This window comes from Saccostrea echinata, unplaced genomic scaffold (assembly GCF_033153115.1).
Source record: "Saccostrea echinata isolate AGI-Se365-2 ecotype Australia unplaced genomic scaffold, CSIRO_AGI_Sech_v1 ptg000001l, whole genome shotgun sequence".
NCBI classification, from domain to species: domain Eukaryota; kingdom Metazoa; phylum Mollusca; class Bivalvia; order Ostreida; family Ostreidae; genus Saccostrea; species Saccostrea echinata.
The window spans coordinates 10,962,139-10,978,526 of NW_026889750.1; the positions used below are offsets into that span (position 1 = coordinate 10,962,139).

The window sequence follows — 16,388 nt, forward strand, 5'->3', positions numbered from 1 at the left end:
TGGATAGAAATTACAATTTCTAACCTAGCCTTTTTCAAAAATATTTTTAGACTCCTCTGCAGCAATTAAGATTGGAGGATGCTTCCCGCCATTGGCAACTGTGTATACGGAACATAGTGGAACCAAGAGCATGGAAGATCTTCAAGTTGGTGACAAAGTTCTAAGCTTAAAAGCCAACGGGAAACTTGGTTATAGTGAGGTTGTCTCGTTCCTCGATAAGGACCAAAAGCGTAGTGGACTGTATTTTACTATTACCACAAGTGATCTACGAACCATAACTCTTACCGACAGACATCTTATTTATACTTCTATTACGAATTCATCCTCTATCGAATCTTTTGTTGCAAATTACGCACAAACAGTTCAAACTGGTCAGTTTGTTTTAATCAATGACGGTGATAGTGAAATCAGATCGTCACTAGTGACACACGTGACGTCACAAACTGTGAATGGTGTTTATGCACCTCTGACTTATGACGGGACCATTGTTGTGAATGGCGTCGTGACGTCATGTTACGGTGTAATTAATAGTGAACTAATCGCACATTTTTCCTGCAGCCCTCTTCGATGGTTCCATACTTTATCAAAATACATTCCATTCATATCACGTGATACGGAACAAGATGGCGTTCATTGGTACGCAGAGTTCCTTTACTCAATGGGAAGGATCTTACTTAGTCCGGATTTGCTTTATATTGTTTGACTTGTAATTGTCTATGTCTTTTTTATGAATCTAAGGCTGTGACATCAGTTTGTTATATAACATATTTAAAATACGAATCTTATTGAGACTTCTTTTTGATGATGTCTGGTATGGGAAAATGACTGAATCTTATTTTTTCTGAATGATGACAGCCGGGGAATTGTTATCTGTATGAGATGTGTATCTTTATACAAAAGACGGTTATGGTCTGGGATGTACACATAAGTTATAATTTATTTTTATTTATTTTTCAATTGAAAATTCGCATTGCACCATGCCTTCTATTTTATATGGATCGACAACCTTCTGTCTCCTAGTTGCACTATTGTTGAGTTAATGAGTTATGATAACATTGATTACACTAGCGTTAATTACTGATGCTTCGATTATTTTTTATGTCAATGTGTCATCCCATCTTGATGAAGGAAAAACTATAAACAATAATGATTTTTTAATGTCATAACTATACCCATAAATTGCACAATCACATTAAATTAGTCAAGTCTATCGCTGTTTTCTGTAGCTATAAATAACATTATCTTTTAGGTGCAAATAGGACATTGTTTACTTTTCTCAATCATCTTTTCATGCATGCTCTAATAATAGTTTTCTCTCAATATTGCCTTGTTTTAAAGGGCTGTTAATACGCAAAGCAATACCTTTATATCCTTAGTGTTCAATTGCTTTGTGACATTCCAATTACTATTACATATTCTATGTACATACATGTATTAGGCATATATTTAATAGAATTTAATTTTTCAAAAATGAATGAACAATTATTATTGGTGCATGCGTCCGTATGAAATATAATTGATTACTTCAAAGAAAACCTGATATATTTTGAGCACAAAATAAATTCATGATGAAATAATGATCGAGACTGATTACAGAACTTAGAACAAAGCAATTGTTTATTTAGATAGAAATCCAAAGCTTTTTTAAAACTTAAATTATGATTGAATTTTGAGTTGAAGGAAGTCTGAATGATAGTCATGGGATGGTTGATTATTACATTATAATAGTTAAGTGAAATACGGTGGAAGTTGGTGCTATTGCTTGTGTTGTTCAATTGTTCAACTGCACGTGTTCTGATATGAATCAGCTGCATTTTGTTTATAGTTATTACATGTCGTTGTACAATGAAAATGTAATATTGTTATGTAAATTATTTTTCTGACGTCACAGTGTGAATGTCATGTTTTTAGTCTGCAGAAATGTTAGAATAAAAATATCTTCAGCAAAGACAAACATTTTCCTGTGTTTTTTTCTCTTTTGTGCACTTACAAACGAATGTGAAAAAAACGTTGCATTGTTTGAAACTGATTTATTCCAAATTGATAAAAAAAATTGAATAGTAAGTGAGTAAGAAGAGTTAATAGATACACTTGTATATTAGTAGAACATTTCAATCATTATTACATGTATGTAAATTTGAAATTCCAATATAACTTAGAAAATCATGTCGACAGTTTTTATACAGATTACATTTTAATAGAAAATGAATAAAATCACACAGACAAATAATCAATTCTTTTCACCATATCGAACCTTTATAGTCCGTCCCACAGTATCAGTGTCGTCACTTTAAATATCTTGACTTTCAAACTGTATAAAGATTCGATTAATAGATCCTTTTGCTTTCATAGGAACCCTCGACTTCAACTAGTATAAATGCATATATTGATGCGGAAGCAAGGGCTTTAACATTTTTAAAAATACATGTATATGGTTGCCACTCAGAAACATAGGCGCTTGGTTTCAGGATGGTGTATTTTTGGGTGCTGTTTGTTTTTCTATGTCTGCCTTAATACACTCATTTAGATAAAAATCAAAAATCGCTGAAATTAGCCTTTTTAAAAAAAATATCATAAGTTTGTATATAAAAAGTCACAAGGCTGGCAACTCATCATCTTGGATTCCAGGGGTGCCTCTGTTCAAACTTGATTTCATTCAATATCTACACCTTTCCTAGCGGGTGAGATCTAGCTTTAACAAGAGACTCATGGGCCACATCGCTCACCTGAGCACATTGGTTAGGAAAAAACCCAAATCAGTTCAGTATTGAAAAGTTTATATGGAGGGGGGTGAATTTTAAACTGAGGATGCTTCAATATCAACATAACAAATGGCTTTGCTACTCTTGAGAAGAGAGTTTTTAATTTTTTCCTTATATAATCCTTTGTAAAATTTTGATCCCCCATTGTGGCCCCTCCCTACCCCCGGGGGTCCTGATTTGAACAAACTTGACCCACACTACCAGCTGAGGATGCTAACATAAAAATATGACTAATCATGGCTTTTCTGTTGTTGAGAAGAAGATTTTTTCCTATATATTCCTATGTAAAACTTTGATCCCCCATTGTGGTCCATCCCTACCCCCAGGGGGTCATGATTTGAACAAACTTGAATCTGCACTACCTGAGAATGCTTCCATATCAAAATGACTAGTCATGGCTTTGATATTCTAGAGAAGAAGATTTTAAAAGTTTTTCCTATATATAAGTATGGATAACTTTGATCCCCCATTGTGGCCCACCCTACCCCCAGGCGGTCATGATTTGAGCAAACTTGAATCTACACTACCTGAGAATGCTTCCATATCAACATGCCTAAATATGGCTTTGCTATCCTTAAGAATTTTTTAAAGTTTTTTCTCTATATATTCTTATGTAAAACTTTGATTCCCCATTGTTGCCAACCCTACCCCGGGGGGTCATTATGTTAACAAATTCAAATCTACACTATCTGAGGATGCTTCCATATCAATATGACTAAACAGGGCTTTTCTGTTCTAGAGAAGAAGATTTTTTCCTATTTATTCCTATGTAAAACTTTGATCCCCTATTTTGGCCCCACCCTACCCCCGGGGGTCATGATTTGAACAAAATTGAATCTACACTACCGTGCTGAGAATGCTTTCATATCAATATGACTAATCATGGCTTTGTTGTTCTTGAGGAGAATTTTTTTTAAAGATTTTCCTATGTATTCCTATGTAAAACTTTATTCTCCCGTTGTGGCCTCCACCCTACCCCCAGGGGCCACGATTCGCACAACCTTGAATCTACACTATGTAAAGAAGGTTCCTATAAGTTTCAACTTTTTTGGCCCAGTGTTGTTTTTTAAGCATGCGACCAAATTTTCACTATTTCTGAATTATCTCCCCTTGAATGAGGGCGTGGCCCTTCTTTTGAACAACCTTAAATCCCCTTCACCTAAGGATGCTTTGTGGCAAGTTTGGTTGAAATTGGCCCAGTGTTATGGAGAAGAAGTCGAAAACGTGAAAAGTTTACAGACAGACGGACAGACAAAATGTGATCAGAAAAGCTCACTTGAGCTTCAGCTCAGGTAAGCTAAAGATGATTGAATAATCAATCGTCTGCCGATTTGCATCTGCCGTATAAAACATGCAGTAAACCAAAACGTCCTCGAAACTAGCACTGAAACTGAAAGCAACGGAAGATATGATTTCTAACTATGTAAAGTGTAGAGACGTCCCGGAACTTCACGGAAAGTCTAGAGAGGTCAGAAACCGCGCCAAACTTGTTCTCTCTAGACTTTCCGCGCATTTCCGAGACGCCTTTGTACTTTACATAGTAAGAAATCATCATTTCCGTTGCTTTCGATTTTAATGTTATGCATCGAAGACGTTTTGATTTACTGCATGTTTTATATGGCAAATTAGAGTTATTTAGGAGTTATTCAATCATTTTCGAAGCTAGAACTCGCCCGACACCGGTAGGAAACGTGTAGATATTAAATAAAATCAAGTGTGAACTGAGGTACCCCCTGGAATCCAAGGTGGCGATTTATATACAGAACGACGATATTTTCTTTAAAATGCTAATTTCAGCGATTTTTGATTTTTATTTCAATGAGTGCATTTAGACAGACATAGAAAAACACACAATACACAAAATACACCATCCTGAAACCAAACGCTTATGCTCAGAAAGGGGTCTATATATCACTATTTCGTGAATTTCGGTGCTTACCGTCAATAACGTAATGATGTAGTACACTTTCGGTGCTTGTCGTCAATAACGTGATGACACTAGTGTCGCTAAGTATACGAAGCATAACAGGGACAGGGAACCAGGCTAGATGATGCAATACACTTTCGGAATCAATATGAAAACGCACTCGCGCTTGACAGCAATGGTCGAAAATGACATTCTAAATTTTCTGTAGACTTTCAAAAATCGTGTCATGTTTATTTGTTTCAAGCTGTTCATGTATGCATCCAATCTGACTAAAAGTTGTTTTTAGATGATGAAACCTTAATGTTAAATGACATTTTCATGTGAATACAATTCAAAAAATTATTTGATATCGTTTAAAATGTGATGGAATTAGTCATGTTGGACAGACTATCAATAAGCCTTATGGTATTGTCCTTTTATGGATGGGTATTATCTAATTATATGAAAGGATGTTTAAAAAGTGGAAATAACCCTATGAAAAGGTCAGAAACAAAAAAAAGTCAGACAATCTACACCCACTGATTAAGTTATCGCCAAAATACATTAAATAAATGGCTTCGTCTAACGCCAGACACCAGGGTATCTGACTCCGTTTGACCAATACCCGTAATGACATGTTGACGTCGGTTTGAGCCAACGGCTGTTTTGAGATTACTTATCATTTATGGTAGCATCGCACCAAGGCTATTAATATATTTTAAAATAAACCTTAATTCTAATCAATAACAAGCGGTTATATTTATTTCTGTTCACCTTACGGTCATGTTGCTGGCTCAAGTGAAGGTATCAATGACATTTATATAATCTTTTCCCGGAAATATCAGCGAATGCAGAATCCTCATTATTTCATTATGTATATTTTTTGGAAGTCATAAAAGTATTCTTAAATTGACCAGATTAATTGTTTGATAATGCTGTACAGCTCTACAGCCCAGTAGATAAGTACTTCGGTACTAGCTTGAATATTTAATTGCTGTGGTAAAATTTTGAAATTTATGTCAAATTAAGGATTATCTCCCTCATGCATAGCTCTGATCCTTCGACGTATTTTGCCCCCCTTTTTTCAGTTCTTCCAAGTTGTTGGGTTTTTTTTATTTAAATATTTTAGATTTCCACCGTTTCGGCATGAGCATCACTGAAGAGACATAATTTGTCGAAATGCGCATCTGGTGCTTCAAAATTGGTACCGTATAAGATTTACATAGAGCGAGTTCTAATTTGTCTCTTACAGGCACGCAGTGCATATTCTCTAGTTTACACGCTCTTATACTGTAGGATTTAATAGGAATTAAAATTCTATACGCTTCCATCAAAGGTTCAGTCTTAAAATCAGAAGCAAAAATAATATATTCACCTAACGTAAAATACCGTAGTAAACTTTACCTGCATCTTCACAATGTCAAGGTTTTGTGATTTCGGAACTCCATCCTCACAATGTCAAGGTCTTGACATAAGTCGCTATTTCAAAGTTGGGATTGTGGTTACACATGACGTAATGGGTAATTATAAACTAACCAGTGAGAATATATTTTTCAAATCCGTCGTTTTCAAATGGCCCAACTCCAGAGCATATCTTTTGTGATGTTTAGGAGGGCGAAAAATTTATCCCCGATGTTTCGTTTAATGTAACTAGTCACAAATTCTACAATATCGACACTTTCCATTTTAAAGACGAGTCATATTTGTTTACAAAACTTATCAACAATAAAAGCTGTTTTCTGATTGGTTCCAGTCCTAGACCAGAAACAAAATTAATGAAATAGTAGCTTTCTAGCCCAACTTTTAAATAGCGACTTATGTCAAGGGTTTGTGTGGAGTTCCGAAATCACAAAACCTTGACATTGTGATGATGACTTTACCTGTAGTTTTAACTAGTTTACTATAGTGAACTATAGTTTACTATAGTAAATCAAAGTATCAAAGTTAAACTACTATAATAAATCAAAGTATTATTACTATCATGCTGTAAATTTTGAATTTACTGGGTGGAGATAAATGCAAAATATTTAACATGTAAATTTTGTATTTACCTTCACCAAGTAAATTCAAAATTTACAACATTATTATTAGATTATTTTTATTACAAGAGAAGTTTACCTGTATATTCAAATATTATTTCCCTTACTACCTAAATAAAGAGATATTAAGATTTTTAATATTCTTTTGTAACTTTCATAGGAAATCTAGGTACAATATAGTAAAGTTTTTAGTTAGTTTCAAAGTTAATCAAATCATTAAAGTAAAATAAAGTATTTACAATAGTAAACTATAGTTAACTTTTAAAAAGTATGTTAAATTTTTGTTCATGCAGAAGTTAGATTATGAAGCGTGCAAATCTTATTTCAATCTTAATTTCAAATGTCACTAGAGATTGTCTCTGAAAAAGGAATAGTTGCCACTTAACATGGATTCACTATTATTCACTATTATTGTGACTAAAAGCTAATTTTATTCGCTACAGTAATTCAAACCTCTGATGAGCTTATATCATGCTAAGTAATTGTAACAGATGCAATACATAATGTATATATATAATAGATAACAACAGTTAAAAGTATATATTCATTTCTCTAACTCATTCAAGTGCGTGGAACCTTCTCTGCCACAGTATGGCAAAGATTTCATGTATTGTTTTGATGGCTTTACTTCTTATATTGTTTCGAAATGTTAATGGTGGGATACTGGAAGTCAAAAATAAGCAGAGAAGAGAATTGATTGAAACCTCTACTTCAGGTATTCTTTTTAATGTTTATTTGTTTTCTTTTGTATGTGGTATTTATTGTCTTTCCTGTAGAATGTTTTTCCTAAAATTATTTCAAAATGACATTTTGTATTTATTTAAAGTTCCATCTACTCGTGGAGTCAGTTTCTCTGTCTCTTTGTCATCTGCGATACCTAACCTTGGAATAAGACAGACGGTAATATATGACGATGTTTTGACAAATGATGGTAACGGATATGATGACAGAACAGGAGTGTTCGAGTGTCCAGTAACAGGAACCTACATGTTTGTTATTGATTCCTTGTCGAAGGGTACGATCACATTGGGAATCAAAGTTAATAAGGACTATGTGGCATATATGCACCGTTCTGGACATGTAGACTATATACAGATAAGCAGGACGGTGATAGTTAAACTAAAGCAGGGTGATCACGTGAAAGTTGAAAGTATGAACAGCCGTGTGTATGTACATCCTTACAACTACTCCGGATTTACAGGAGCATTGTTGTATTGATTGGGTTCTTTATGCATGTATGTAACGAATGAAGGAAATGGTCAAATAAAGGGAAGAGATAGAAATGAAAGAGGATTGAGATATTTTCCTGAACAGTGGTCTATTAAAGTAACCCCCCACCCCACCCCCGTCGCCCCAAGTCAAGAGTATGGGAGTTCTGGATTAGACCACTTTTTACAATTTTGTCACGATCAAAAATTATATTCTAAAATAATTTAATTAATACAGTTATACAATTAAAAAAACTGAAAACTTCTATTTTCATGAACCATTAATCTATTTTCTGCTTGGAATATGATAGGTGGTGTTATTAAGATGTGCAATAAGGATTCGGTGTTTTAATTTTCATCCTGGGGGCCAAATTGGGTCGAAAAACGACGTTTTTTTTCCACAGAGACCTGGTTCCCAGAACTCCTATTGCATTTTATGCAGTAACAAGTCATCTTTTGGAAGATGATTGGTGGTGTCATGTAGATGTGGAAAAAGTTTCGGAATTCTCATTTCCATCCTTGGGGACAAATGCTGATAAAATATAACATTCTTTTACCTTTATTTATTTATTTAAAAAAAAAACCTAGTTCCCAAACTCTTCTTATATTTTTACAATAGCCAGTTCATCTTTTGGAAGTTGATAGGCGGTGTTTTGAAGATTTGCAATGATGTTACGGAATTTTCATTTTTATCCAAGGGGGAATAGGGGAGTCAAAAACGACATTTTTCTCTTTTAAAAAATACTTGTTCCCAATATCTTTTTATATCAGTAATTTAAAAAAAAAAATCAATGGATCTTTACATAAGCAGTAAGAATATATATGGTTCAGGGTTGGGGATGTAAACCGTTTCAAAGATATTTGAATAATTATAAAATGGGGTGGGGCTTCAGGGGTTGATATGACCCCTGCAGAACACTTTATGCATCTATAAACATGTATAAGGTTTAGGTGTGGGGATCTCAACATTTAAAAGATATTTGAACAATAATAAAATGAGGGGTACTTGCCCAATAGAATACGTTATGCAATTTGACATTAGCAATAAAAACATACGAGGGTCGTTAAATAAGTAATGCAAAAGACCGTCTAAAAATAATAAAAGCACGAGAAGGAATTTCTTAATATATTTAATCCCTCAAAGTATTCCCCGTTAACCTTTACACATATCTTAATATGTCTTTGAACCCATGACCAAATTACCTCAGCATACTCATCTTTAGAGATGCTCAAAACACTGATGGATAGCACTCCCCATGACAAACCTGAAATTGTAAAGTCTTATTTTGATTGTTTTCTTGCGTTTTTTGGAATAATCAAATCGCACAATGACAGATCTAGCGAATGCAGGGAATGGCTAACCTGTAAACTTTCCTTTCTCCAAAATTTCCTTTACATCTTTATGCTTATTTGCAGCAGCGTTGTCAGGTACAGGAAAATTACCCTGTGGACCTGTATTTGCACTTTCCCTACAGAAAACCAATTTAACTTTCCTCAGTGAAATTTTAGCGTAACAGTTACTATTGATGGTACTTCCTTTGGATGTATGTACATGTATTACTGGACCTCTTCAGTAAAAAGAAAATCCATATAAGACATGTTTGAAACACTTACTTTTATTCTCAAAAAAGGACGACAGCCAGCTTTCTATCTGATTCCACATTTTATTATTCAATGATCTTCCTATTAAGCTATAAAAAGTACACCCATCTTTCGTCATCCATCACCAAAATTTATCATACCTTCTTTTGTTAAAATGTTTATTTTTTAATAGACCGTTGGCAAATTTAGTGCTTGTTTTCTCTTAGGCATGTATAGATTGTTGTGATGTTGAACTATTTAGTATCTTAGCAATGTCTTTCAATGTAAATCTGTCATTTTCAGATATCCTGTTGCTCACAGCATCGATATTCTCGTTGTCCCAACAGATTTCAATCAACTGCGATCTTTTTACTTTTGAATTTTTTAATCCATCTGAAAACTGTACAGTATGAAAGACTAGTCTTTCTACATATCAAAACCATATCTTTCACATGGAACCCATATGAAAGATTTTTGCTTTCAAAGCGGTTTTTGAAATAAAGCACAATTTTCATATATGCCTTCATTTTCATCTTGACAGAAAACATTTTTATACAGTTTTTAGCTGGGGTAGTGACCATGTTTACTTTAAAAGTGGAAGAAGAAAAAGGCATGCGGTTTTCGGTGATTAGGAGTTCTTTAAAGGAACTTTTCTTCTGTGTAAAAATAAAATTTAATGCTTCTATATTTATTATGATAAACTTTAGGTTGCATTACTTATTGAACGACCCTCGTATATAGTTTAGGGACATCTCAATCATATTAAAGATATTTGAACAATTATACAATGAGATGGGTGATATGACCCCTGGGTCACCTACCCAACAGAACACTTTATGTATCTTGGCATAAGCAGCAAAAATAAATAAGAAATAAGATTTAGCGGTGGGGATCGCAACCGTTTTAAAGCCTTTTGATCAATTATAAAATGAGAGGGGTGATATGACCTCCAAGGCACTTGCACAACAGAACACTTTATGCATCTTGACATTCATCCTCACAATGTCAAGGTTTTGTGATTTCGGAACTCCACACAAACCCTTGACATAAGTCGCTATTTAAAAGTTGGGTTTGTGGTTACACATGACGTAATGGGTAATTATAAACTAACCAATGAGAATATATTTTTCAAATCCGTCGTTTTCAAATGGCCCAACTCCAGAGCATATCTTTTGTTACTGTTAGGAGGACGATCTCCAAAAATTAATCCCCGATGTTTCATTTAATGTAACTAGTCACAAATTCTACAATATCGACACTTTCTATTTTAAAGACGAGTCATATTTGTTTACTAAACTCACCTACAATAAAAGCTGTTTTCTGATTGGTTCTAGTCCTAGACCAGGAACAAATGAAATAGTAGCTTTCTAGCCCAACTTTTAAATAGCGACTTATGTCAAGGGTTTGTGTGGAGTTCCCAAATCACAAAACCTTGACATTGTGAGAATGCTTGACATTATAAGCAGCAAGGGATTTGGATCTCAACCATTTTAAAGGCTTTATAATAATTATAAAATGAGAGAAGTGGTATGACCCTCTGGGCAGTTGCACAACATACTCAATGCATCTTGACCAATGCAATAAGGAATGTCACTGGAATACATATTGCATTCTTTTATAGAGAATATAGATGATTTGTGACCTCCAAAATATTTTATTTAGATTTTCTCGGCATTTGTATGTTCTTCATTTTAGACATATTTTACCACGCCCCAAACATGGACTTCGGAATTCGAACTGACATTCAAAGGCCATATAGGGCTGTTTGGAACCGTTGAAAGGTAAATAAATTCGCAAGATTATGAGTAAAATATATTGTTAATTGAAGAATACCATGCATTTGGCGGAGGAACGCATAAAATACCAGAAATAATAGCAGCGGGCGACAAAAAAGCAGCGGCGTTTGTTACAGTGCTTGGATCTGCAGCCTCTGTTTTGTCTGTCCGATTTTTCTCAACCAGAGAGCTACAGTTCTACAGCTAAGTAAACCAAACACCATAAGTGGCAGAGGATAGTACCGTCAACAGTTAGAAAAAATATGGAAAACTAAAGTTTGGATGTGTATCTGTGGTGTTCTTATTGCTGGAATAATTTATGTGTACATTTGGAGGGAAGTGGGGGCTTTTATACATAATATTTTATTGATATATGGCATTATAGTATCACTACTACCTTTCATAGAGTCGCCCGCGTGGTGCAGTGGTTAGAGCGTTCGCTCTAGAGTCGCGGAGTAAGGAGTTAATCCTTACATCGCGGGTTCAAATCCCACTGTGGGACGTGGAGACCGGTCCTTCGGATGAGACCGTATAAACTGAGGTCCCGTGTCGCAGTAGCTGGCACGAAAAAGATCCCTCACTCTCAATGGTCCTAAGTGCCGAGTATACTAGTAGGTCAAAATTTGCAGCTCTTCACCGGCAAGTGGTGGCGTCTCCATATGAGTGAAAAATTCTCGAGAGGGGCGTTGAACAATAAACAAACAAACAAAAACCTTTCATAGAATATGGAAATGCGAACTAAAGCCAAAACTCACTCATCCGTGATTTCCTCAGAAAAGCGGGATGGGTTCATAGGATTAATTGTAGCAAGGAAGGAAGATGGTTGAGCCAATATAATTGCTGTTCAAGGGTATGTGCAGGCGTTAATCTGCATTTTTTGTGGTAGTGCAGGGCATAAGCACGAGCCTGGAAGCTGTTGCAGATTTGGTAAAATTGTGAAAATAGGTCAAATTTTCATGAAATTTTGATAGTATCCCTATGTCATCATTTGAACTTAGTATGTAAGTTGTACATGTTTTATTCCTAAAAGCTTCAAATTCCTCATTATAAGGGACTAGAACATGTTATTGTTACCTATAGAGAGACTGATTTTAAAATTTTCCGATACACATTTTACAATCAGCTCAGTAATATGTTGACGGTACGACCGTTGGGGCGAGCGTAGAGCTTTGTGCATTACTGGATATTCACTTTTAACTAAGATCAGCCTCTCAATGTAGGTCGCGGGTTTACTGCATAAAAAATCATACGAGAAAACATACCCTCAAAATTTGATACATGTATAATGTTCCTGAGAATTTGCAGCATACACATGTATTATCTGTAATTTTTAGGAAATTTGCCTACGTAGTTTTAATGCAATATTACTGTAAACGCAGTATAGTTTTTGGTACTATTTTTACGTTTTTCTATTGGAATGTATATAAAAATGGCGTTTTTATACCAGTTTTACTATAAGTTTCTTTAAGAAAAGTCAAATAACTTTTTAAAGACGTAGACGTCTTTAACAAAAATTTTAAAAAAATCACTGATGAATTTTAAACGTTGAAATTCATCAGTGGATTTATTTTTGTGATGTTCTGCTCATCATTAATTTTGCATGTAGTAAGAGCTACTGAGAACGCAAAACTGCATTTTACGTCTTCCGAAGAAAAAGAAAATAATTTGATCACATGAGTGCAAAGTATTTGTCTCTATCAAAATATCCGCAAAGCTATGGATCATATCGTTTCATCTAAAAATTTAAATGATAATCATCCAAAATGATAAAATTGAAGTCTTGTGTTATCGGCAAAGTTGGGTGGTCTTCTATGTTTTAACATTTAACATTATGACTTAACTATTTGTAGACAAGTTATAAGAATAGTGGTACCAAACACTACCAATACCCATCAACTGATAGCAGCAATCAACTAACCCTTCAGTTATCTAGATTGTCAAACTGTCCCTGATTCGTGAAAATATGATTGCGTTTAGGTTAATATCCTTCTTTTCATTTTTTTATAGAAGCAAAATGCCTAAGGTATTTCATTTTTCATTAATTTCACAAATTTAGAATTCGTAACTGAAGCGAAATGGTATTATGGCATAAAAATATGAAGAACGAGTTATTAAACTATCTCAATTACAAAGGTAAAGCTTATAATTTTCAATCCGAATAGGAAGAGCTATTATGAAATCTATGCTGCTGAGGATTTGATCTGTTAAATACCTGTACAGATGACATAACGGAGAGGTGTTGTAATCTCTGTCAATAATTATAAGATCTCTAGACTGGACAGATTAATCTGTTTATTGAAAAGGTCAGGGTCAGTCTAAAGCAAAACGTCACTGGTATAGGGGGTATAAAAACTATAAAACATTAAGCAGATTTTCTTGTTTATTGTCCCATATTTTTAAATTTTTTTAGCCATTACTAAAATTCAGTTAATAACTGCGGTTATACTGTCGTTCAAATCAGTAAGCTGTTGATTTAGAGTTTGTCAAAGCAAATTGATAGCATCACCATTTTTATAGACTTTCAAGAGATGACAGAAAGACCCAAGGAATTGATACAATGTTTTGCAACCTTTCCGCAAAACACGTAGTAAAAAATTAGAAATGACTAGACAGTAATGTTTTTTTTTCATCTGATCATTTATTTTCATTTTTTTATTCCATATCTTATTAGCATTTATCTTTTATTCTTAAATTTGTCTTGACAATGTGGAATGTTTAATGCTCATTATTATCATGCTTAAATAAGACGATGTTCCATGTCTTAACCTTTGGGAACTCAGAACAACAGATGAGCTGATTGAAAATGATGTTTTATTGCATATTAGTGATCAACGAAATACTTTTATTGTTTTATGAACTCATAGACAAAAAATATCGACAATAACCCTTTATATATATATATATATATATATATATATATATATATATATATATATATATATATATATATATATATATATATATATATATATATATATACATATATATACATATTATATATATATATATATATATATATATATATATATATATATATATATATATATATATATTTGAGAGGTTGGATATTAATGTTAAGGGCTACAACTTTCATCTATTCACCATTCTCTTTGTGACAAATGAATAAATGGAACCACTATTTTTTTTTCCAAATAAACTTCTGTGATATCAATTATTTTAATTTATATTATATTGAGGCTTGATGTCAGCTTTATAAATCTTAACCTTTTTACTCTTCTTGATTTCTAGACGTCTCTGTATTAGACTTTGTTCCTAAGGTCATGGTTCAAACAACCTCTTGAGTGAAATATGGAGATAACGAATAGTAATCAAGCACAAAAGTCCATTGAAAGAATACAAATCGGGAGCATGCAGAGCAAACAAGGACCTTCAAAAGCATCAGAGGTGGGATCAGGTGTCATGGAGGAGTAAGTATCCCCTGTCACCAGTCACACCCGCCGTGTGCTCCTTGTTATGATCGGGAAAACGGAATTCAGTGTGTAAATAATGGCCTAACAATTAGTATGAAAAACGTCTGCTTCATATGAATATAAAAATAGGTCTGCTAATAAAGGGTGCAATTAGAACCAATGGGAATTCCGATAGCTTGCTGGAAGACATGATCTCCAAAAACTACATAGATATTGTCAATCAAAAACTCAAGCATCTTTCATAATATCAACTTCGGAATACTTTATGTACAATCAGAATATTTTTTTGAAAAAATAATTTGCAAATGACCAATGAGAAGGATTTTTAGATTTTTTTTTCCTGCATACAGTACAACAATTTTATACCGAACACGGATATCGCGAATCCATGTTGAAAACGAACGAATGTTTTTCAACCAGTCTTTAAAAATTCTGAGTAATAAATCAGATATAACGAATTCCAAATATAAATAAGTTATTGTCAATTCCCTGGCGATTTCCTGTAGCTGTATTATACTATATTCCCATGTAAAACTTTGACCTTCCTATGTGGCTCCGCCCTTGTCCCAGTGGCAATGATTTAAATCATTCTGTACCTATATTTTATGAAGATGCTTTACTCTTTCTTTGACGAATTATTGTCATGCTTTTCTTTATTGTTAGTATCTTAGTTACATGTAAATTACATTATATTACACATAAATACGTTACTCCGCTTAACGCTGAAGTATACAACCGGCGTCATAAAAGTTTCGGGAACACGCAATTTTTTTCCGTACCGATGATTAAGTGGATTTCAAGCATGCATTTGACGATAGGTGAATACACCACAATGATCAAATTGGTTGCGAAAAAATAAATAATCGAAATTCCCACGAAGAATAAGGAAAATATACTATTTTAGCTCTAATAATAACTGAAACTTTTAAATTTGGATGCATTCTTTACTTTCTGTAACTTTTATTTCTTTATCAGCCATGGTGGAAATTCAAAATCTTGTTTAAAGAAAATAGATTACAAACTAGCTTTAGTTTTGAATTGGCTTATGTGTTAACGATGCAACATTTGGCAACTAATCTCAACAATGGCAATACTCAGTAGTAAGCTGCTTCCAGTCATAACGAAGATCACTCTTCAAAAAGCTAAATAAGCCATTAACAGTTACTGTGGTGAATAATAATGAAATCTTTCTTCTTTTTTTCTTCGTAGGTTTTGATGGTGTTTTTGTACAATTCATTGCAGTCGATACCCTTTGTGGTCATTAAAGGCGATAATCAAATCGCAAAAGCTTTATACATGTACCACATTTTCTGGCCTGAATCTACCTCTTTTCATGACAAGAGATTAACGTATATGGATTTTAAATAGAATTTTAAAGATATATTTTTATGTAAAATTTCGATACCATATTGAGACGTCAACGAAGACCATGTACATCGTACAATCCGTTTACCTCAGCATAATGAAAGCGGGGTAACTCGGCCATCAAATGAGGATTGCTTTATTACCAACACAATTTGATTTTTAATGATTGAGCTCTACCTCTAGCAATATAGAACTAACATTTTTTTCCTCCTTTATTAAAGATTCAGTTGCAATTTTTTCTTCGGAAAATAGGATTGACTTTTGCATTCGATATTTTATTAAAGATGACGTTTAAATCAAAGTTTTAAAAAAATGAGAGGA

General features: G+C 33.7%; 2 protein-coding genes across 2 annotated transcripts in view; both read left to right on the forward strand.

Annotated features, from left to right (window-relative positions):
• LOC133185188 (sonic hedgehog protein-like) overlaps positions 1-1,958 on the forward strand; it is a 71,638-nt gene extending 69,680 nt beyond the window's left edge. The window contains exon 5 of the mRNA XM_061320281.1: positions 51-1,958. Coding sequence (XP_061176265.1) covers positions 51-703 — 653 coding nt within the window. The 3' untranslated portion in view covers positions 704-1,958. The remainder of the gene's footprint in view (positions 1-50) is intronic.
• Positions 1-16,388, forward strand: part of LOC133185180 (zinc phosphodiesterase ELAC protein 1-like) — a 295,055-nt gene that overhangs the window by 240,056 nt on the left and 38,611 nt on the right. The gene's annotated exons all lie outside the window — the stretch shown is intronic.